The sequence below is a fragment of the Musca autumnalis genome, unplaced genomic scaffold (genome assembly GCF_047663935.1).
Source record: "Musca autumnalis isolate F117 unplaced genomic scaffold, ASM4766393v1 scaffold_5, whole genome shotgun sequence".
In the NCBI taxonomy this organism is placed as follows: Eukaryota; Metazoa; Arthropoda; class Insecta; order Diptera; family Muscidae; genus Musca; species Musca autumnalis.
In genome coordinates, this window is record NW_027412088.1 from 32,029,815 (window position 1) to 32,054,478 (window position 24,664).

Sequence of the window (24,664 nt, forward strand, 5' to 3'; positions counted from 1 at the left end):
GTGAAACTATGAAATTTTCAAAATTTTCGAAAATTATTTTAAATTTTTGAAAATTATTTTGATATTTTTGAAAAAAAAAAAATCGAACTATGAAAATATACAAATTTTTGACAAATAAAACTAAACTTTTTTGAATATTTGGAAAATTATTTTTTCAATTTTCGAAATTTCTTTCGAGCAATAAAAATTTGAATCATTTTACCCTAATCTAATTAGTGTAATTTGGAAATATTTTCACGGGATTCGAATTTTTTGTCCAAAAAAATTCAAATTCTTTAAAATCATATTTCGAAAAATTCGATCAAAATTTATTCCTAAAATGTTTGATTTTTTTCTAATTTTATTTAGTATTTATTGATTTTCGTTAAAATATTTTTTTTAGATTTTGAATAATTCACTTCGGAATTTCGAACACCAAAATGTTTTCCTAAATTTATTCTGTGATTTCAAAGCTCAATTTTTTCCAAAAATTTTAAATTCTCTAAAATTGATAAATGCAAACCTAAATAAGTTTCATTTAAGAAAGATTTTGGAAAATTTTCTATAGATTTTGAAAATTCGCACATTGAAAATTTTCCCAAAAATATAAAATTTGAACATTGAAAAAAAGCTTTCCAAAAATGTTAAATTTTTTAAAATTGATAAAAAATTGAAAAAAAAAACTTCGATCAAACTTTATTTCTAAAATTGATTGATTTATTTCTAAAAATTTGATTTAGTATTGATTTTCGTTGAAATATTTTTTTTTTAGATTTTGGAAAATTCACTTCGGAATTTCAAACACCAAAACTTTTTCTTCAAAATTTATTCTGTCATGATTTCAAAAACTCAATTTTTCCAAAAATGTAAAATTTTTTAAAATTGATAAATAAACGCAAACCTAAGTAAGTTTTATTTAAGAAAGATTTTGGAAAATTTTATACTGATTTTGAAAATTCGCACATTGAAAATTTTCTCAAATATATAAAATTTGAACATTGAGAAAAAAGTTTTCCAGAAATCTTAAATTCTTTAAAATTGATAAACGCAAACCTAAGTAAGTTTCATTTAAGAAAAATATTGGAAAATGTTGGTCGAAAAAATCAATTTCGAAAATTTCCCTGTTAGATTTGAATTTTTCGAAGATAGATTTTTTTGCACAATATACATTAAATAGGTCAATTTTTCTACACAAAATATGGAGAATAGAATTTTTCGAAGATAGATTTTTTTGTCCAATGTACATTACATATGTTTTTTTCCTACATAAAATATTGGATATTAGCTGGAAAATGCGTAATTTACCATTCTAAAAACTTGAAAAACTCAACTTCGAAATTTTCGAACTTAAGTGTGATATTCGAATATTGATTTATTCCAACAGAAAACGTGTTTAATTATGTAATTTCACATTAAATAATGTTAAGGCGTCGAAAAAATCAATTTCGAAAAATTCGAAGTAAACTTCGAATTATTCGAACATTGATTTTTTTACGGAAAAATGTTTAATTTGCCATTTAATGGACTTTAATTCATTAATTGTATTTAAAAATGGCGAAAAACTCAACTTCAAAATAATCGAACTTATGTTCGATTTTCGAACATTGATTTTTTTTAGAGAAAATTTAGAAATCATGAAATCATTATTTTTTTAATTAAAAAAATTGTTTATTTTTATAAATTATTATTTTGCTCTCTCATTTGAAGCCTCTCTCTTCTCGTGTTACTTTCTCTCCTAAAGTCCCTACCTAATATTGATTTTTAAATATAAAATTAAAATGAATGGAAACTTTTCGACTCACCTGATATGTCGCTGTAGAGAGCTGGCATCTTTATAACTTTTTAAACAATTATAACGTGGACATTGATAGCGACCATCGGCATTGATGAACTTGAATAAATCTGAAAATTTCAATTCATACCAATAGTCACGAATTAACGATTGTGGAGGCGGAGGTGGCGGTGATGTTTGACAATTCGAGTTGCCTGGATTCGATAGTGATGATGATGAACAGCTGCTAGCACCGCAAGCTAAATTAAAAAAATAAAAAATTCCAAAACAAGAAAACATTCCAAAAGAGAGGAAAAAAGAGAGCAAAAAAAAAACATGGAAGAAAAAAGAGAAAAACAAGAAAATAAATTTTGAGTTAAAAATTGTTGCACTTAAAATTATATATCTTATATATAAAAATATAACTTAATAAATATTTTTATAATAAATATAACAATAATTTTTTTATAGAAAAAGAAAATTTTGTTAAAATTTTATTTTGTTGTGGTTTTAAAAAAAAAAAGTTATATTGCAAAACTTGTTTTGTTTAGTATTTGAAAAAAAAAAAATCTTGTGTTTTTATTTTAGAAATGCGTATTTTAGCACTTTAAGTTTTTGTTCGAAATTAAAATATTTTTTTTGTATTAGAAACATAAAAAAAGGTGTTTACAACAAAATAAAATCAAAAGCTATTTTTTGTTATAGAATATTTATATAATAATAATTATTATGTAAGTAAAAAAAGGTTATGATATTTACAGTTACTTGTTTAGACAATTTTTAGTGGTGGTGTAAATTGGTTTTGGTTTGATGAGGCCGAATTTTACTCTCCTCCCATGGCAAGAAGAAGTTTGGCGTTTCTTAATTTTTTTTTAGTTTATGATTTTGCAAGCGAGCGAGCGAGCGATGACAAGTAAAGCTTGGTTTCATGGTTAGGTGCTGGGATTTTGTTTAAATATGATTCTAAAATTGATGATGATGATGAAAATGACGATGGTGGTGGTGGATAATGGTGGTTATTATGGCGATGATGAAGATGATGAAGTTTGTTTGCTTGATGGAAATCGTGGTGACGATGATGATGATGATACCGCTGACCAACTGATGAATTAATGCATGACATGAGAGACCTCAGAGTACAAAATAGACCCCTCTTCCTTATCTCTCCTCCCCTCTCTCTCTCTCTCTCTCTCTCTAGAGAAAAGAAACTTAACTTCTGCAAAAGAAAAACTCAACGGGAAAGAAAAACGTAATTTGGAAAAAGAAACTACTTACTTCTGGAAATATTTTGTATGTATATTTATTAAAAAAGTACAAAAATATGTATATAAGTATGTTTTTATGTATAAATATAAAATTATTTTTTTTTAAGAATAGTTGGTTTTTTCAAATAAATTATATTGGAATGCGTTATTAAAAAATTGAGTTTACTTAACGATTTATCGTTAAGTATTACAAACACATATTGAAATTAAAGTTTATAAAATAAGCTTAAGAATACAAAATAAAAAACAACTAAAAGTTGTTTTTGAGTTGAGTATTTGAAAACTTTAAAGGGAAATACAAGTAAAATGCGTGGGTAAGTACTCAAAAATATGCAAAATTATTGTGAAAGTGTTCAATTTCAAATAAAATGTTGTAAAACGTAGAAAACTTAATTTCGAAATTTTCGAACTTATGTTCGAATTTTTCGAACATTGATTTCACCTCAAAAAATATGGGGAATAATCTTGAAAATACTTAATTAACCCTTAAGTGATCTTAAAACGTAGAAAAATTCAATTTCGAAATTTTTGGACTTAAGTTCGAATTTTTCGAACATTGATTTTCCTTGCAAAATATTGGGAAATAATCTAGAAAATGTTTAATTTCTGTCAGCTGGTCTTTAAACGTCAAAAAACTCAACTTTGAAATTTTCGAACATAAGTTCGAATTTTTCGCAAATTGATTTCTTAACAGAAAGCATGTGAATTATTTTTAAAATTAAGTAATTTAACATTAAATGACCATAAGGCGTCAAAAAAACCTTTTCCAAAATTTTCGAAGTTAGACTCGAATTTATCCAAGATTAATTTTTTCACAAAATAGGGTGGTAGAAAATGTTCAATTTGCCATGATTGGTTTTTAAATTTTGAAAATTAATAAATTGATTTTAAAAACATGGAAAAACTCAACTTTGAAATTTTCGAACTAATGTTCGAATTATTCGAACATTGATTTTTTCAACAAAAAGCACGGCAAATAATGTCAAATTACATAAATTTGTCATTAAGTGGCCTAAATACGTTTAAAAAAGTCCATTTTGAACATTTCGAAATTATATTCGAAGTTTTCGAACACAATTTTTTTAGACCAAATAGGTAAAAGATTGGCAAATTTACCACGTATTGACTTTTAGACGTTGAAAAATCCAATAGGTGAAATTAAAAACTTCAAAAAACTCAACTTGGTAATTTTCGAACATAAGTTTGATTTTCGAACATAAGTTCGATTTTCGAACATTGATTTTTTTTCAACAGAAAATATGTCAAATAATGCAGAAATTGTGTAATTTCACATCAAATAGCCTTAGGCAGCAAAAAAAAATTAATTCCGAAAATTTCGAAGTTCGAATTTTTCGAACATAGATTTTTACATAAAATAATGAAAAAAAATGTTTTTAATGTATTTTTGTACAAAAAATATAGTTTTTAAACTATTTTTTAAACAAAAATGCAATTTTGAAAAACCCAAAGTTGTTTGGTTTGAAGTTCGAATTTTTCGAACATAGATTTTTTACACAAAATTATGTAGAAATTGTTTTTTAATGTATTTTTGTACAAAAAATAGTGTTTTTAAACCTTTTTTAATACAAAAATGCAATTTCGAAAAGCCCAACATTATTCGAACATTGAGTTTTCTGGCGAAAATCATCAAGAAATCTATACAATCACTTAAATATAGTCCTAAAATCATAGTTTACAACATTAAATTGAGAAAGAATTAAATTCGAATTTTTCGAACATTGCAAACAAATTTTCGAACATCGATTTGTTGCGATGAACTGAAAATTATTAATATATATATATGAAAATCCTTCAACGTTTTTCAATACTAGGTAACGATTTTGTCTAATTTTAAATGCAAAAACTCAATGTTCGAAAATGTGTTAATTTTTCGAACATAGATTTTTTTTAGAAAATAACCAAAAAATCATTGCAATCATTTAAAATGTGTTTAAAATCACAATTTACATTATTAATGGAAGAAAAATCAACTTCGAATTTTTCGAGCACTATAAACAAATTTTCAAACTTTGCTTTTTTGCTTAGAGTTAATTGAAAAATAACTAATTTATGATATCTACATTGGTTTTAAATGCATAAATAGTATTTTTAGTCTATTTTATATGAAAAAATTCAATGTTCGAAAATTTATTAATTTTTCGAACATTGTTTTCTTGACGAAATTATCCAAAAATCAATGCAATCAGTTTTAGGGAGTCTTGAAATCATAATTTACATTCACTAAATCAAGGGAAAATCTACTTCGAATTTTTCAAACATTATAAACAAATTTTCGAACATTGATTTTTTGCTTGAAATTAATTGAAAATCATTAATATATGAAATCTACTGGCGTTTTAAATGCATAAGTAGCGATTTTCGTCAATTTTAAATGCAAAAAATCAATCAAATCAATGTTCGAAAATTTATTTATTTTTCGAACATTGATTTTTTTCTGCAAAAATTATTAGAAATCACCGGAAATACTTTAAAATAATCTTAAAACATGAATTCCCATGCATAAAACGTGAAAAAACAATTTCGAATTTTTCGAACATTGATTTTTTGACCGAAAATGATTAGAAATCACTGGGAATATTTAAAACCGGTCTTAAAAATGCAATTTTTATGAAAAAATTGAGGAAAAATCAAATTCGAATGATAATTTCGAATTTTTCGAACATTGATTTTTTGCTTGGAATAATATTAGAAAATTGTAATTTAGCAAATTAAGCTACAAAAATCTAATTTTGTCTAATTTTTCTTCGAATTTTACTTGAATTTCCCTTTCTTTTAAAAATACAATAAATTACAAATTACACAAATAAATTAGAGATATATAAATTAACTTATGTTATATATGCATATGTGTATGTTTTTTTGTTTTTAACAATATTTGTTTTTTTGTATATATATCGCAATAGTTATGTTGTAAATAAGTTTATTTTTTTGTTAATATATATTTTTTCCTGCAAGTTAGTTGGTTTAGTAGTTTCAAATCTTCCAATTTATATATCTTCTCTTATGTGGCTTATATATTATTTTATTTTTTTGGTGAATTGTACTGTTTTCACAGGTTTCTTCTTCATCTTCTTATTTATTATTTGGTTTGTTGTGTTTTAAAAACTATTTGTTATCACTTAATGAATGCGTTACCGTTTATATAGATTTGTATAAAAAATAGAGTTGCGTTTATCAAAAAGAGTTCTTCGTTCTTTCTTTCTTTCATCTTTCAAAAAGGAACTTAGAATTAATATTTTTTCTTGTTTTTGGTTTTTAGTTTGACTTATAAACTACAAAATGTCTTCTCTGTTTTCAATATTAGTTTGGCAAATTGTTGTTGTTGTATATCTAATGTTAGTAATGCTTTACACACGTACGTTTTGAAAAGAGGAAAGGATCTAAGAAATTTCCAAGATTTGGATAAAATAACCATTTTTTATTCTGAAATTTTTCGAACAAATTTAAATGAGAATTTTAAAAATGTTTCCAAATTCTGAATTTTTAAATCAAGGGAAAATATTTTGCAAAAATATGTGAAATTGCAGAAAATAATTCGATGTTTGAAGTTCGAAAAATTTCGAACATAATTTTGAATTTTCGAAATTTTTAAAATTGGTTTTTTTGTGCTAAAATGTGCATTCTGATGCTATTTATTTTTGAAAACCATTCAAAATCATGGAAAAAAATAATATTTTTGCATGTTCGAATTTTTTCAAACATTATTTTGAATTTTCGAAATTTGTAAAATTTTCAGTTTTGTGATAAAAAGTGAATTTTAATGCTAATTATTGTAAACATAACCGAAAATCAGAAAAAAATAAATTTTTTGCTCATTTGAAATTTTCGAACCAAATTTCGAATTTTCAAAATTTTGTAAAATTTGCTTTTTTTATGTAGTTATAGTTGGAAATCACATAAAACCGCGAAAAACTACCATTTCTGCATGTTCGAAAAATTTCGAACATAATTTCAAATTTTCGAAATTTGAAAAATTCGTTATTTTCGTGTTAAAAAGTGCATTTTAATGCTAGTTATTGTTTAGTAAAAAAAAATTTAGTAAAAAAAATGTGATTTTCAAAATTTCAAAAAATATTTTGAAGTTTAAAAAATTTATTGAATTTTCAAAATTTCCAAATTCCAAAATTAAAAAATTTCGAACCAAATTTCGTATTTTCAAAATTTTGTAAAATTTGCTTTTTTATGTTAGTTATAGTAGGAAATCACTTAAAACCTAGAACCTGATTGTTAAAAATTTTTCGAACATCATTTTGAATTTGAAAATTTTGTATTTTTGTGTTAAAAATTGCATTTTAATGCTAGTTATAGTTGGAAATCCCTCAAAACCTCGAAAAAATACAATTTTTGCATGTTCGAAAATTTTCGAACATAATTTCGAATTTTCGAAATTCGTAAAATTCAAGGGAAAATTGCAAGAAAAGTCGAAAACTAATGAAATTTAGTAAAAACATTGTGATTTTCAAAATTTTAAAAAATATTTTGAATTTTAAAAAATATTTTTAATTTTAAAACATATTTTGAATTTTAAAACATATTTTGAATTTTAAAACATATTTTGAATTTTCAAATTTTTTTAAAATTCCATAGAAAATTAAAAAATTTTCGAACCAAATTTCGAATTTTCAAATTTTGTATGATAGTTATAGTAGGAAATCACTTAAAACCTCGAAAAACTACCATTTTGCATGTTAAAAATTTTTCGAACATAATTTTGAATTTGAAAAATTTTTGTGTTAAAAATTGCATTTTTAAGACAAGTTATTGTTGGAAATCACTCAAAACCTCGAAAAAATACAATTTTTGCATGTTCGAAAAATTTTGAAAATAATTTCGAATTTTCGAAATACGTAAAATTCAAAGGAAAATTGCAAGAAAAGTCGAAAACTAATGAAATTTAGTAAAAACATTGTGATTTTCAAAATTTTAAAAAATATTTTGAATTTTAAAAAATATTTTTAATTTTAAAACATACTTTGAATTTTAAAACATATTTTGAATTTTCAAAATTTTTTAAAATTCCAAAGAAAATTAAAAATGTTCGAACCAAATTTCGAATTTTCAAAATTTTGTATAATTTGCTTTTTTTTAGGATAGTTATAGTAGGAAATCACTTAAAACCTCGAACCTGATTGTTCAAAATTTTTCGAACATCATTTTCAATTTGAAAATTTTGTATTTTTGTGTTAAAAATTGCATTTTAATGCTAGTTATAGTTAGAAATCCCTCAAAACCTCGAAAAAATACAATTTTTGCGTTCGAAAAATTTCGAACATTTTCGAATTTTTTAAAATTCGTAAAATCCTTTGAATTTTGAATTGCAAGAAAAGTCATAAACTAATGAAATTTAGTAACAACATTGTGATTTTCAAAATTTTAACAAATATTTTGAATTTTAAAAAAATTTTTTAAATTCCAAAGAAAATTAAAAAATTTCCTACCAAATTTCGAATTTTCAAAATTTTGTAAAATTTCCTTTTTTTATGATAGTTAGAGTAGGAAATCACTTAAAACCTCGAAAAACTGCCATTTTGCTTGTTCAAAATTTTTCGAACATTATTTTGAATTTGAAAAATTTGTATTTTTGTGTTAAAAAGTCCATTTTAATGCTAGTTATAGTTGGAAATCCCTCAAAACCTTGAAAAAATAAAATTTTTGCATGTTCGAAAAATTTCGAACATAATTTTGAATTTGAAAAATTTTGTAAAATTTCCTTTTTTTATGATAGTTATAGTAGGAAATCACTTAAAACCTCGAAAAACTACCATTTTGCATGTTAAAAATTTTTCGAACATAATTTTGAATTTGAAAAATTTTTGTGTTAAAAATTGCATTTTTAAGACAAGTTATTGTTGGAAATCACTCAAAACCTCGAAAAAATACAATTTTTGCATGTTCGAAAAATTTTGAAAATAATTTCGAATTTTCGAAATACGTAAAAATCAAAGGAAAATTGCAAGAAAAGTCGAAAACTAATGAAATTTAGTTAAAACATTGTGATTTTAAAATTTTCAAACAATATATTGAAATTTTAAAAAATTTTTAAATTTTCAAAATTTTTTAAAACTCCAAAGAAAATTAAAAAATTGTTGAAAAATATGCATTTTTGAAATTTCCATGACCCTTTACTCTTTTTAACCATATATAAAGTTTCTCTCCCTTATTGGGGATTCTTTTTTTAAATATTTTCGTGACAAATATAAAATATTTAAATAATAAATATTATTACAAAACCGATTTTTCAGGAATGTTGAAAAAATTGTTTCGTTTTTAACCTGAGACGACTAGATTTTGTTGTTTCTCTCTCTTTGTTTTTTAGATATTTTTAATATTTTTAGGAATGATTTTTTTCTTAATTTTTATAAATTATAGTGAGTATCAAAAATATAGTTTTGCTTAAATAAATTGCTTGAGTATTTTGTTTGTTAAATATAAATTATATATATAAAATTGTATTTTTATAACCTAAATATAAGCTGCAATAATTTAAGCAAATTAGTTGAATAAAAATACTGATGGATGAATTAATTCTTAAATACTACCAATTAGGAAAAATTAAAATTAAAGATTCCTTTTTTGTATTAAGGGTTTGTGTTGGTATTTTGAAATTTCAAAAAAAAAAAACAATGTTTTAACATTGGCTTTTAATTTAAGCCAATAATGAAGAAGCTCCCTTTATTTTTGCTGAATAAAATTTGCCTCCCTGATTTCCAAATTCAAAACAAATTCAAAATATTTGAATTTTAAATTATAACCTAAACTGGCCTCTGCTGGCTGGCTACCATCCATGTCTTCTTCTTCTGGTGCTCTACTACTACGCTCCATGAATATGAAAAAACTTCATTCTATGGAATTTTTTTGTATAAAATTTGCATACCTACGCCGAATAGAGCAAAGAAAGTCAAATAAAATATACAAAACACACGTAAATGAAATGTAAATTTTATGCAAATTCCAATACGAAATTAGAATAATTTATACAAAAAATATGCACAAAAACTAAAGTGAAATAAAACTGGCAGAATTTTAAAGAGGATGAGACAAAGGTAAGCAAACTGATTTAAAAGGCAGGAGAAGAAGAGAGTGAAGAGAGCAGGCGGGCAGGGCAGGCAGGCTTTGAAGAAGAGCATTTATTTTAAATGGAAATTTGAAAGGCAGCAAAAACAACATGAGCAAAATACAAAAATGTTATTTGTTTGTAATATTTATGGACAAAAAAAATGAGAATCTATGACAGACGTACAAACAATAATAAATAACACATACAAATGCAACCAAGTCATCATGTGTAGCGTTATATTTTTTAGACGATACAATTTAAATCTTGGCTTCAGTCGATTGTCAATATTTTTAGAAATCACAAGTTTCAAAACAAAGTGGAAGAAAAATTGCAAACAAATCAAAAAGTCAACACAAACCCTTTAATTTTTTTTTTTGTAAAACTAAGTACACACCATAAAATATTGATAAATATTTTTCATATATAAATAAATTAATTAAATTGATACTCTTCTCAATACACCAATAGGAATGTTGTCAATAAATAAGTGTATATAAAAAATTATATATATTTTTGTAATTAAAATGAGATCTTGATTTTCAAATCTTTTTCTTAAAAAAAAAAAAGATGTACAAAACAACACTGGGTATGGAAACTAATTTTATGAGAATTAAAAAATTTGGGAAAGAGGGGGAGAAAAAGTGAAGCAAAACAAGGATGCAATGCAAGTGGATGTGTGATGAAATGTGAAAATGGTGTCAATTTGTCAACAAACATCCCCCAAATGCCTTAAAAATATCAAAATCGTTTATTTACAATTTTTCAAAAATTTCGAACATAAGTTCGAATATTCGAAAATTGAAAATTTTTGACAAAATTCGCATTTTAAAAACTAAAATAATGTTAAGAATATAAAAAAATAGTTTTTGTTAAATTTTCAGATTTTTCAAAATTTTCGAAATTATGTACGAATTTTCGAAATTGAATATTCTTACAAAATGTGCATTTATAGCACTAAAATAATGTTTAAAGTGCCTTACAATTGAAAAATTGATTAAAACTCCAACATTTTCAATTTTGCAAAAATTTTCGAACATAAGTTCGAATTTTCTAAAATGGAAAAAGGGTCAAGATGCACATTTTAAACATTGAAATAATGTTTAGAATATAAAAAAATTAGTTTCTGTTCAATTTTCAGATTTTTCAAAATTTTCGAAATTAGGTACGAATTTTCGAAATTGAATATTCTAACAAAATGTGCATTTATAACATTAAAATAATATTTAAATTGTCTTATAATTGCAAAATTGATCAAAACTCGATCATTTTCAATTTTGCAAAAATTTTCGAACATAAGTTCGAATTTTCTAAAATGGAAAAATAAATTCAAAATCCGTATTCCAAACGCTAAAATAAAGTTTAGTGTACTTTATAAATTTAAAATTTATCAAAAATAGATCATTTTCGATTTTTAAAAATTTTCGGACTCATGTTCGAATTTTGGACAATCGAAAATTTTTTACAAAATATGAACTTGAAACTCTAAAATAATGTTTAGAGTACCTTAGAATTTTAAAATTTATCATAAATCGAAATAGCATTTTAAACACTAATATAAAGTTTGGCTTGACTTGCAATTTTAAAGTTTATATTTAATCGATTATATTCGATTATAAAAAAATTTTCGAACATAAGTTCGAATTTTTGAGAATAGAAAAATATGATAAATTATTTTGGTCCGTTTTTTTATTCAACTGGTAATAACAAATTTCATAAAAAAAACGTTAAAAACCTATATTTAAGTTTCAAATTTATTTTCTATGGGTTTTGGAAATTTTCGAAAATAATTTCGAATTTTCAAATATTGAGAAGTTTGATAAAAAAAAAACACATGCGAGTGTGAAAAACTTTCCGAAATTAATTTCTACATTCCAAATTAAATTTTAAAGGACTTTGAAAACTTTCGAACATAATTTTTCGAACATTGAGAAAATGGCTACAATATTACATAAGAAACACATGAGTGACACGCATGTGAAAAAAACACATTCATAACTATTTTTAAGTTCAAAAATCATATTTTTATGAACTTGGGAAATTTTAGAAATTAATTTCGAATTTTCGAACTTTAACAAATTTGCTCAAAATTACATAGAATACTGGATTGCAAATAAATTAAAAGAAAAAAGTTGGCATGTGTTTTAAAACTTGTTTTTAGTGGATTTTGGAAATTTTCAAAAATAATTTCGAATTTTCGAACATTGAGAAATTTCCTACAAATGATACAAGAAACCCTTTGGGCTGTGACAAAACATTTAGAAATTATTTTCTACTTTCAAAATCTGATTTTCATGGAGATTGGACATTTTCGAAAATAATGTCGAATTTTCGAACATTGAAAGAAATTGCTAAAAATGACTTAAGATTTGAGACATTAGAGCGTACAAATAAATAAACCCTGGAAAAAAACGTTGACAAACTAGTTTCAAGGTCCAAATCAGATTTTTATAAACTTCAAAAATTTTCTAACACAATTTCGAGTTTTCGAACTTTAATAAATTTATGAAAAAAGATTACAAGGGAAACAAATTAATGTCCATAAAGTGGTTCTGAGTTCCAAAATTAGTGTTTTTATGGCTTTTGGAACTTTTCGAGCATAAGTTCGAATTTTCGAACATTGAAAAAATTTGCTAAAACGACATAAAAAACACATGGAAGTGTGAAAAAATATTCTGAAATTATTTTCTAGGCACAAAACCTGCCTTTTCTGGACTTTGGAATTTGTCGAAAATAATATTGAATTTTCGAACATTGAAAAAACGACATAAAAACACATGGCAGTGTGAAAAAATATTCTAAATCATTTTCTAAGCACAAAATCTGACTTTTATGGACTTCGGAATTTTTCGAAAATAATATTGAATTTTCGAACATTGAAAAAACTTGCATAAGAAACACATGAGTGTTAAAAAATATATGGAAATTGTTTTCTAGCCACAAAATCTGCCTTTTATGGACTTCGGAACTTTTCGAACATAATATCGAATTTTCGAACATTCAAAAAATTTGATAAAGTGACATAAGAACCAGATTAGACTGAGAAAAAATGTACCAAAATTATTTTCCAAGTTAAAAATCTGATTTTAATGGTCTCTTGACAATTTTCGAACATAATTTCGAATTTTCGAACTTTATTATTAAATTTAGTTATTAAAGTTTGCTAAAAATAACCATATGGAAATTTCATGGAAACAAATTTGAGGCAAAAAAGTGTTCCTGAGTTTCAAAATTAGAGTTTTTATGGTTTTTGGAAATTTTCGAACACAATTTCGAAATGTCGAACATTGAAAAAATTTGCCACAATGCCATAAGAAACACATGAGAAAATTCTGAAATTATATTCTAAGTTCAAAATCAGATTTTTTTGTGGACATTGTAATTTTTCGAACATAATATCGAATTTTCGAACATTGAAAAAATTGCCAAAAATGACAAGGATACTCATGGGAAACTGAATTAAAGACAAACAAGTCTTTCTGAGATCATTTTTAGGCTTGAACATTTTTTCGAACATAATTTCAAATTTTCGAAATTTTAAAAATTTGACACGAAATGTATGTGAATGGCCTAAAAATGATTTGTGAGTGTGAAAACACTCAGAAATTATTTTCTAGGTTCAAAACCAGATTTTTCGTGGACATTGTAATTTTTCGAACATAATATCGAATTTTCGAACATTGAAAAAATTGCTAAAAATGACAAGGATACTCATGGGAAACTGAATTAAAGACAAACAAGTCTTTTTGAGATGATTTTTGGGCTTGACAATTTTTTTCGAACTTAATTTCGAATTTTCGAAATTTTCAAAATATGACACGAAACTTATGTGAATGGCCAAAAACTGATTTGCTCGGAATTTTCACACCTTCAACTCCTCCATAAATTTGCTTCACTTATGTTTTCCCCTGGATTTCGCCCTCTTTTCCCCCCAACTTTCTCTTTCTTAGATTCCTTTTTTAAACAGTTTCCATATGGGTTTGTTGTAATGTACTTTGAATTTTCACAGCCAATGGCAGGAATTCACGTTGCATTTTGGCAAAATGCGTTTTAATGTGTTTGGTTAGGTTATCACTGCGTTTGGCAGCATAATTACACGATGGACACTGAAAGACGGGACGTTCGGCCGTAAAACGACACTCAAAACGACGATGACGTGATAATGATTTTCGTGTCTTGTACGATTTACCACATTGATCGCATGAATGCTGGTACCAGGTCAAGACAAAACCTAAAATGAGAATGAAAAAGAGAGAAGAAAAACAAAACAAAAAAAGAAATACCCCAACAAAAGAAAAAAGAGGAGGTGGGAGGGGTTTGAGAAAGATGAAGGAAATCAAGTAAAATTAAAAGGTAAAAAGGATCGTTGAGATGGTTAGAGATTTTCCACACACACAACACATAAACATCACAAGGGAGTGGTGGTGGGTGGTTGGTGAGAGTGATGTTTGGATAGTGCAGAGAAATATAGCATACACGGAGGACAAGTAGCGAGCGAGCGACCAAGCATCAAATTACCATCAAAAACGATCCGATTTATTTTCAAGGAGTGATAAAAACCAAAAAGCCAAGGAAGAAAAAAGTAGGAGAAAAAGAAAAACAAATATGATTTGATGAGTATTTTTGTTGTTGTTATGTGTTTGATTTTGTTGGTTGGTATGAGAATTATGAGAGAGGTTTATGATAAGAGTAAAAATGTTGTGAAAGAGAGCAAGATCGAGAGCAACTTGGATGGTGGTTAAGGGAAAATTAAATAAAGAATTAAAAGAATTTTAGGTTATGTTATGGAAATAAATGAAAAATGAAATAAACTATGTAACTACTTGTTTACAGGAAATGAAAAAATCTAACCTAAAAAACGTGCAAAAATTTTGAAAAAAAAAAATATTTTGTTGACGAGATAAAAATGAAAATAAAAATCTTATAAAAATTTGTGATTTATAGAAAAAAAATATTTAAATTACACGAATCACCACTCTTTTGTGGAGTGTTAAAACGTAGGCCAAACATTTTTGTTGTGGTAATAAAAGAGAGAATAAAATTTTGTTTGATTTGAGTATTTTTGTGATATAAAGCTTAATATTTTTTTGCATATATAAAAGAAACCTAAGAAAGTATATTTATTATTTTTAAAATTACATTATATGGTATTTATATATAAAAAATAGAGAGTAAGATATTTTTTGCTCATAATGAGAGAGAAATCAATTTAAAATAAAGACACACACAAACATACACACGAAATATAACCCAGAGTTGTAGAGTAGAGTTGGAGACCCCGGATCAGACACACAGATGATTTATTTTTAGAAGAAGAAGAAACAGATTTTTGTTCTTTTTCTGATGAAAGTAGTGGTAGTAGTAGGCAGTAGTAATGCAACAACAATGTAGAAGTAGTAGTAGTGTTGGTTGGCTGATGGCTTGGTTGGTAGTGTACGAATCTAAAAGAGATTTAGTTATAAAAATAGGTTAGAATAAAAATTCAATTTTGTTTTAAATTTGGAAAATTAAAAAGAAAAAAAAAAATACCAAAAAACCCAAACCGAAAAAAGTCAGAACTAAAGAGTTATGGAAACCAAACCGAAAGAAAAAAAAATAGAAAAAAAAAATAGAAAAAAAAGGATGAAAAAAATTAAGAAAATTTTTGAAAAATTAAAAAAAAAAAATAAAAATTAGAAATATTGTGAAAAAATTAGAAATAAAAATTAAAAAAAAAAATAAAAAATAATATATTTAAGTCAAAGTATTTCCAAAGAGAACTATGAAAACCAAACCGAAAGAAAAAACATAGAAAAAAGGATGAAAAAATATAAAGAAATTTTTTGAAAAAATTAAAAAAAAATAAAAAAATTAGAAATATTGAGAAAAAAATTTGTAACAAAAATTAAAAAATATATATATATTTAAGTCAAAGTATTTATTTTCACACATAATTTCGAAAAAAAAAATAGAAAAAAGGATGAAAAAAATTAAGAAAATTTTTGAAAAATAAAAAAAAAATTAGAAATAAAAATTGAAAAAAAATATATATTTAAGTCAAAGAATTTATTTTTGGGCTATTTCACTAAGACGATTCGATTTTTAGGTGTTTTGGAAAATTTCGAACATAATTTCGAAAGAAAAAAATAGAAAAAAGGATGAAAAAATTACGAAAATTTTTGAAAAATTAAAAAAAAAATTAGAAATATTGAGAAAAAAATTGTAATAAAAATTAAAAAAAAAAATTAAACAAAAATATATTTAAGTCAAAGTATTTATTTTGGGGCTGTTTCACTAAGACGATTCGATTTTTATGTATTTTGGAAAATTTCGAACATAATTTCGAAAGAAAAAAAATAGAAAAAGGATGAAAAAATTACGAAAATTTTTGAAAAATTAAAAAAAAAATTAGAAATATTGAGAAAAAAATTGTAAAAAAAATTGAAAAAAAAAATAAAAAAAAATATATATTTAAGTCAATGTATTTATTTTGGGGCTGCTTCACTAAGACGATTCGATTTTTATGTATTTTGGAAAATTTCGAACATAATTTCGAACTTTACTAAAATCGCTAAAAAATACATAGGATTCTCATGGGTAATAAATTAAAATCAAGAAAGTGGTCTTAAGTTTTAAAATTAATTTTTAAGGGTTTTGGAAATTTTCAAGCATAATTTCGAAAATTAAAAAAAAATAATAAAAATTGAAAATATTGAGAAAAAATCTTGTAACAAAAATTGAAAAAAAAAAATATTTAAGTCAAAGTATTTATTTTGGAGCTGTTTCACTAAGACGATTCGATTTTTATGTATTTTGGAAAATTTCGAACATGATTTCAAACTTTACTAAAATCGCTAAAAATAAATAGGACCCTCATGGGTAATAAATTAAAAGCAAAAACAGTGGTCCTGAGTTTTAAAATGAATTTGTATGGGTTTTGGACATTTTCGAACATAATTTCGAATTTTCGAACTTTAATAAATTTGCTAAAAATACATAGGAACTCGGGTTTTAAAATTAGGTTTTTAATGGGTTTTGGAAAATTTCGAACATTGATAAATTTGCAAAAAACAAAATTGCAAAAGATTCAGAAATTGTTTTCAGAACCAAATTTTATGGACTTTATAAATTTGAAATCAAATATAAAAATGAAAATTTCGAACATAATTTCAAACTTTACTGAAATCGCTAAAAATAAATAGGATCCTCATGGGTAATAAATTAAAAGCAAAAACGTGGTCCTGAGTTTTAAAATTAATTTTTTATGGGTTTTGGACATTTTCGAGCATAAATTCGAATTTTCGAATTTTTTTAAATTTCCTAAAAAATATATAGGAACACGGGGGGAAATAAAGTAAAAGCAAAAATGGTTCTGAGTTTTAAAATTTCGAAAAAATTTGGAAAATTTCGAACATTGATAAATTTGCTAAAAAAAAATTGCAAAAGATTCAGAAATTGTTTTCAGAATCAAATTTTATGGACTTTGTAAATTTGAAATCAAATATAAAAAATGATATTGAGTTTCAAAATTTTTTTATGATGGGTTTTGGAATTTTTTTAACCTAATTTCCAATTTTAAAACTTAGATTAAGTTCTACAACTTTTTCAGATGTAATTCTAATTATTTTACTTGTGATTCGAAAATTTTATTTTTAATTCGTAAGATTTCATTTGTAATTCGAATTATTCATCTTCTAAATCGAATTACAAGAATTATTCTATTTGAAATTCGTATTATTCCATTTGTAATTCGAATTATTCCATTTGTTATTCGAATTATTCCATTTGTTATTCGAATTATTCCATTTGTAATTCGAATTATTCCATTTGTAATTCGAATTATTTTATTTGTAATTTCAACTAAAATAATTCGAATTACAAATGGAATAATTCAAATTTCAAATGGAATTATTCGATTATTTTATTTGAAATTCGAATTATTCCATTTGTAATTCGAATCATTTTATTTGTAATTTCAACTAAAACATTTCGAATTACAAATAGAATAATTCGAATTACAAATGGAATAATTCGAATTACAAATACACCATTTTCACATGTAATTCGAATAATTTCAGTTGTAATTCGAAACATTTCACTTGTAATTTGAGAATTCCAATTGAATTTCGAATTATTTCATTTGTAATTTGAAAATTTCATTTGTAATTTGAATTTTTTCATTTGTAATTCGAATTATTTAATTTGTAATTCGAATTTTCTTCATTTGAGATTCCAAATGAAAAAATTCGATTTACAAATAGAAAAATTCAAATTACAAATGGAAAAATTCGAATTACAAATGAAATAATTCGAATATCAAATGGAATTACAAATAATTCGAAATTCAATTGGAATTCTCAAATTACAAGTGAAATGTTTCGAATTTCAAATGAAATAATCAAATTACAACTGAAATTCTTCGAATTACATGTGAAAATGGTGTAGAATAATTCAAATTACAAATGGAATTCTCGAATTACAAATGGAATGTTACGAATTACAACTAAAATGTTTCGAATTATATGTGAAAATGGTGTAGTTAGATTTTTTTATTTTTTTGAAAATTTTGTCTATTACGGCGAAGATCATTTTAATATTAATTTTTAATTAATTTCTCGTTGATGATCCAAAAATTTTAGCAATGTAGAAAATACTTCGAATCGCTTTGGAAAGTATTATTTGACTCAAATTTTTTTTACAATTTTTATATTTTAAATTTTTTATGTTTTTCTTTTCTTTAATTTTATTTAATTATTTATTTTTAATTGAGTGCATTTTGAAATAAATATTTTTTTTAATTTTTTCCTTTACTCCTTTGTATTATTTTAAATAATATTTAATGTTTTTATTCAGCTTCGTTTTAATATTAATTTTTAATTAATTTCTCATTAGAGTGGAGCTTAATGATCCAAAAATTTTAGCGATTTCGAATCGTTTTAGAAACTCAAACTTTTTTTGCAATTTTGCAATGACTCAAACTTTTTTTTGCAATTTTTATATTTTAAAATTTTTAAGTTTTTCTTTTCTTTAGCTTTATTTAATTTTTTTATTGAGTCCATTTTGAAATAAATACTTTTTTCAATTTTTTCCTTTTCACCTTTATATTATTTTAAATAATAAAAACATTAAATATTATTTAAAATAATATAAAGGAGAAAATTGAAAAAAAAAATATTTATTTCAAAATGGACTCAGTAAAAAATAAATAATTAAATAAAATTAAATAAAAGAAAAACTAAAAAATTTAAAATATAAAAATTGCCAAAAAAAAATTTGAGTCAAATAATACTTTCTAAAACGATTCGAATTCTTTTCGACATTTTTAATTTTTTTCTTATATTTAAATTATTTTTGTTTTCAATTTAAAAATATTTGCTTAAATCGTCGGTCATCAAGCTCCACTCCAACGAGAAATTAATTAAAATGATCTTCGCCCTAATAGGCAAAATTTCAAAATAAATAAAAAATTTACATACAGCCCAATCATGAATATCACCTCACGGTGAGTTGTTTCACTTTCCGTAACGGCAGAAAGACAAAACTCACGGGGAGTTTACATTCATGATTGGGCAGTATAACTTAATCAAAGTTTTAAAATTGGAAATTATGTTAAAAAAATTCCAAAACCCATCATAGACAAATTTTGAAACTCAATATCATTTTTAAATTATAAAAATATTTTTTTCTTTATAATTAAAAAATAAAGTAAATTTTGAAAACACAAAAATTAATTGAAACCCCAGCTAAAATGAATCAAATATTTTTCAAACAAAAAAATGTTTGTAATTTGAACGTATTCGAATCGTTTTAGAGAAACACGCCCAGAATTTTTCGGTTTTCTATTTTTATTTTAATTTTTTGTTTTGTTTTTTTTTTTTAATTTTTTTCTGAGTCCTCTCGACTTAAATATCTTTTTTTTTTAATTTTCACACTTAAAAAATTATAAAAACATTGAAAAAGTTTAACAATTATATTTGTCTGAAATATTTTTTTTTTTAATTTTTTGCTTCAATAAAAAAATTGCAAAAAAAATTATTTAATTTAAAAATAGATTTTTTTCTTTATAATTAAAAAATAAATAAATAAATAAATTTTTAAAATACAAAAAATAATTTGAAAACAGAACAAAATATTTTTCAAACAAAAAATGTTTGTAAATTGAACGTATTCGAATCATTTTAGAAAAACAGAGCCAGAATTTTTCGACATTTTATCTTTATTTTAATTTTTTGTTTTTTTTTTTTTTTTTTAATTTTTTTCTGAGTCCTTTCGACTTAAATATTTTTTTTTTAATTTTCATACTTAAAAAAATTATAAAAACATTGAAAAAGTTTAACAATTGTTTTTGTCTGAAATAATTTTTTTTAATTTTTTGCTTTAATAAAAAAATTGCAAAAAAAATTATTTAATTTATAAAAATATTTTTTTCTGAAAATATAAAAATTCATATTTTTTTGATGGTAATTTGAACGTATTCGAATCGTTTTAGATAAACAGACCCCCAATTTTTCGACTTTCTATTTTTAATTCAATTTTTTATTTTTTTTTTTTAATTTTTTTCTGAGTCCTTTTGACATAAATATATATTTTTTTGTTAACTTTCATACCTAAAAAATTATGAAAATTATAAAAAAAATTAAAAAAATATATATTTTTTTTTCAATTTTTTCCTTTAAAAAAAATTGCAAAAAAAAATTATTTAATTTAAAAAAAAAAATTTTTTTTCTGAAAATATAAAAATTCATATTTTTTTCAAAAATATTTGGAAGCTGTTTGTGTCCTGAAAAATAAAAAAAGAGAAATTGATGAGTAAAATTTTGTGTTATTATATATTTCATGGTTGGCAGGCGGCAGGGGTGCAGCAAAAACAAATCGTCCGCATTGGTGGCTGGTTGGTTTGTTGGCCTCTCACAATAAATAAATACACAAAAGATTTTTTTGTTTTTTGAGTTTTTTTCTCTTTTTTTGTTATTATTTTAATGTATATATTTTTCTTTTAATATTACATTGGAATATATTTTTTTATTGATTAAAAAATAAGTATATGAAAAAAATATATTTTTTAATATAAAAATGAGTTGTATTTTTGTAAATAAAATGTTTCCAATTTGTTGCGATCATTGCCAGGTCAAGAAGAAAAATAAACAAAATATTTTGAAATGATTTATGGGAAAATTTAAAATTGTCCATAGTTTTAAACAAAATTGTCACAGTTGACACAACCCCTAAAAATGCGGAACAAATTTCCTTTACCGACAGTTCGATTTTTTTTTTTTTTTAAATCGTGAGTTTATCTTAATAGCCGGGATTTTAAGACTTTCTCCTATGGTCAGGTGCAAAACTCGGGAACGGGAACCCAATTTTCATTTAATTTATGTTTTTCTTAGTAGCCGGCCATTAAACAAGGGAATTTTCGGAACTTCAGAGGCCCATATCTGGGGAAGTATACTTTTCCCCAGAAAGTGTTATACGTCGTTGGAATCAGAACGGATACTGTCGGTTAAGGAAGGATATGCCAAAAATGTTAGTTTCCAAAAAAATTCCTTTGTGCCGATAGAGATATAACCTCAGCCTATGACAGATCCAGCAAAGACTTCGCGAACGAAATTCTCTTTTTCTTAAAACCCAATCGACAAAATTCAAACTTTTGCCAGTAAATTATAAAAAAAATGTTATCAGGACATTCTCCTTAGACTGCCCCCTGGCTACGTCCGTAATACAAAGGACCCTAAATACTACCTACTGTATAAGTTTCAAAAGAAGAAGAGTCCTTAAACTGTGCATGTATAGGCCAAAAATTTAATTTCTGGGGGAATAGTTCCGGCTCCCTTGGTCCGCCACCCCCTGGCTTTTACGATGCTTTGTTATCAGGACCACAAGTACTAATCGCTCTAGAAGTTTCAAAACAATCGGAGAAGAGTCCTTAAACTGTACCTTAGTAAAAAAAATAATGCTTTCTACTCTGAAAGTGATGGGAAAATTATGAAAACTTTTAATAATATTTTGTTTATCTTTGCTCGCCATCACATGGCAATTGATTGATCGATCATCTATTGGAAATTGAAATTTAATATGTTTTAAAAGTAAACCTAATATAAATGTATAAAAAATATATAAAATACTTCATTCAATATAACCTCAAAAAAATATAAAAAAATACTTTGGCATTTTTTGAGGTTAGTTTTTGGATTTCAACTTAAAATCTAAAAATACATCATGGCATGAAGACAAAATATAGAATACAATATTTTTCCAAACGACAGACAGACAAAAAAATTGTTTATAATAAAATAAAATTATTTGTTTATTATGAAAAAGTTGGAAAAATACATTATGGGTTAAAATTAATATTAATAAAAAAAGTTATTACAATTTTTATAAAAATTGTTGTTTTATGTGGAAATTCGTTGTTATAAAAATTTTAAATTTTTAAGTGATATTTTGTAATTTTTTGTATATATTTTGTTTTTAAATTCACAATAAAATATAACAAAAATTGTTCACACATACATAATACATGGTATATCCATTAAGAGGGGAGGGGAAAGTGAAGTGAGATATAAAGGTTAAGGGAGATATAAAGATGAGGGGAGATATAAAGATGAGGGAGATAAAAAAAGTGAATAGGAGTAAAGGTAAAAGATGATGATTGTGTTCACAACATTATGAGAAAGTGAACTAGTATTAGTTTAGAGGATATACATACATGTTATACAGACAGACACAAAGCTTCAAAAGCTAGGTTATGTTTACATCACTTTTGCTCACTACTGGCCACCCAATAAATTAACATCCTGAAATCTAAGAAAGCCAATTTGTAACTAAAAAAATAAATACAGCCCAATTATAAAAATTCAGTTATGGGAGATTTCTCACTTTCACTTACTCGCACCCTATTATAAATGAACAAAGGGAGAAGTCCAAAAAAGAACGAAAATTTTAAATTTTGAAAAATGAAATATGAGACAATAATACATGAATATTGTTCTATATTTTAATTTCGAAAATCTAACATTATATGCAGTTTTGTCTGCTCCTAGACTCCAATAGTAATAGGGGCGTGAAAGTGAGAAATCTCCCACCAGTGAACATTTATAATTGGCCTGATAATATTTTCATATATATTTTTAGGTCCCCAAAAACTCCAGTTGTGCTTTAGACAATTTTCATTGCGATAATTATCAGTTGGCTGGTGACATAGGGTGTTGTGAGGTTATGAGTCTCCAAAAGGATAACCTCACTTTTCAAAAAAAAAAAAAAAAAAAAAAAAAACTGACAATTGCCCGAAAAACATTGCCAATGTGTATCATGCAGATACACATTAGGCAATGTTTCTTGTGGCAATTGTCATTTTTTTTTTTTTTTTTTTTTTTTTTTTGAAAAGTGAGTTTGTCCTTTTGGGGCTCATTGCCTCACAACACTTTTTTTGAAAAGTGAGGTTATACTTGTGTGGGCTCAAGGGATAAGAATGTACATTTATTGTGTGACCAGGTCAGTTTTTTCAAATCCTTTATAATTAAAAAAAAACTTAAGTACAATGATGTTTTGTTTTTCCTTATTTTTATATTATTAAGTACAATAAGTAAAACATTTACAATTTCCTTCTTTTTTTGGTTTTAAATTAATAATAAAATATTGTATTTTTATTTTTTGTAAAAGAAATCTTATAATTAACATTAAAATATGTGTTGATTTTGGTATCACTATGGTAGGTATTTTTGTTTTTAATATTATTAATAAAAATAAGTATTTTTTATTGAAATAAAAAATAGAGTATTTCCATGGGAATGTTTGTTTGTTTTGCTTTTGTATTTCTTTTGTTTGTAATAATTTTATACAGAAAAAGATTACCATAGTATGGTTGCTTTTTATAAGAAAAAAAACTACATGGTAAGGAAGAAAGGATTCACAGAGCAAAAAGAGTTTTATTATTTTAATATTTGAGAGGATTGTTTTTTTTTTTTTTTTTTTTTTTTTTTTTTGAGCAAAAAATATTTCATTTTCAACACAATGTGACATTTCAGAAAAGGCAGAGAGAGATTCAGAAATGTATCTTTTTTTAAATTTCCCTTGAATATGCAATTTGAAAAATTTTAGCATAACATTCTGGAGTCCACTTTCTTGTTATAAGAAAATATCAAGTGAAAAACTTTTTAAAAAATATTAAAGTAAAAAAAAAAAAAAATTAAAAAGAAAATTAATTTTTCATTTCAAATTGCTTTATGAAATATTGAGTGAAAAATATTTTCTTCATCCAATTTTTAATTTCACATTTTTTTGTCTTTATAAAAGTTATTTTTATTATTATTATTATTTTTATTTATTTTTTTATTATTTTTTTATTATTTTTATTATTTTTTTTTTATTATTTTTATTTTTATTATTTTTTTTTTATTATTTTATTATTGATTTTTAATCAATTTTTAATTTCACATATTTTGTCTTTATAAAAGTTATTATTTTTATTATTATTATTATTATTATTATTATTATTATTATTATTATTATTATTATTATTATTATTATTATTATTATTATTATTATTATTATTATTTTTATATATTTATTTCTTTATTTTTATGATTTTATCATTGA

The 24,664-nt window shown here is 24.0% G+C and overlaps 2 protein-coding genes across 7 annotated transcripts in view; both read right to left on the reverse strand.

The window, feature by feature from the left end:
• The window catches only part of LOC141405515 (uncharacterized), a 30,738-nt gene extending 28,787 nt beyond the window's left edge, over positions 1-1,951 (reverse strand). The window contains exon 1 of the mRNA XM_073989917.1: positions 1,782-1,951. Within this exon, the coding sequence (XP_073846018.1) occupies positions 1,782-1,809 (28 nt within the window). The 5' untranslated portion in view covers positions 1,810-1,951. The remainder of the gene's footprint in view (positions 1-1,781) is intronic.
• LOC141405511 (longitudinals lacking protein, isoforms F/I/K/T-like) overlaps positions 1-24,664 on the reverse strand; it is a 496,088-nt gene that overhangs the window by 267,201 nt on the left and 204,223 nt on the right. The window lies entirely within an intron of this gene.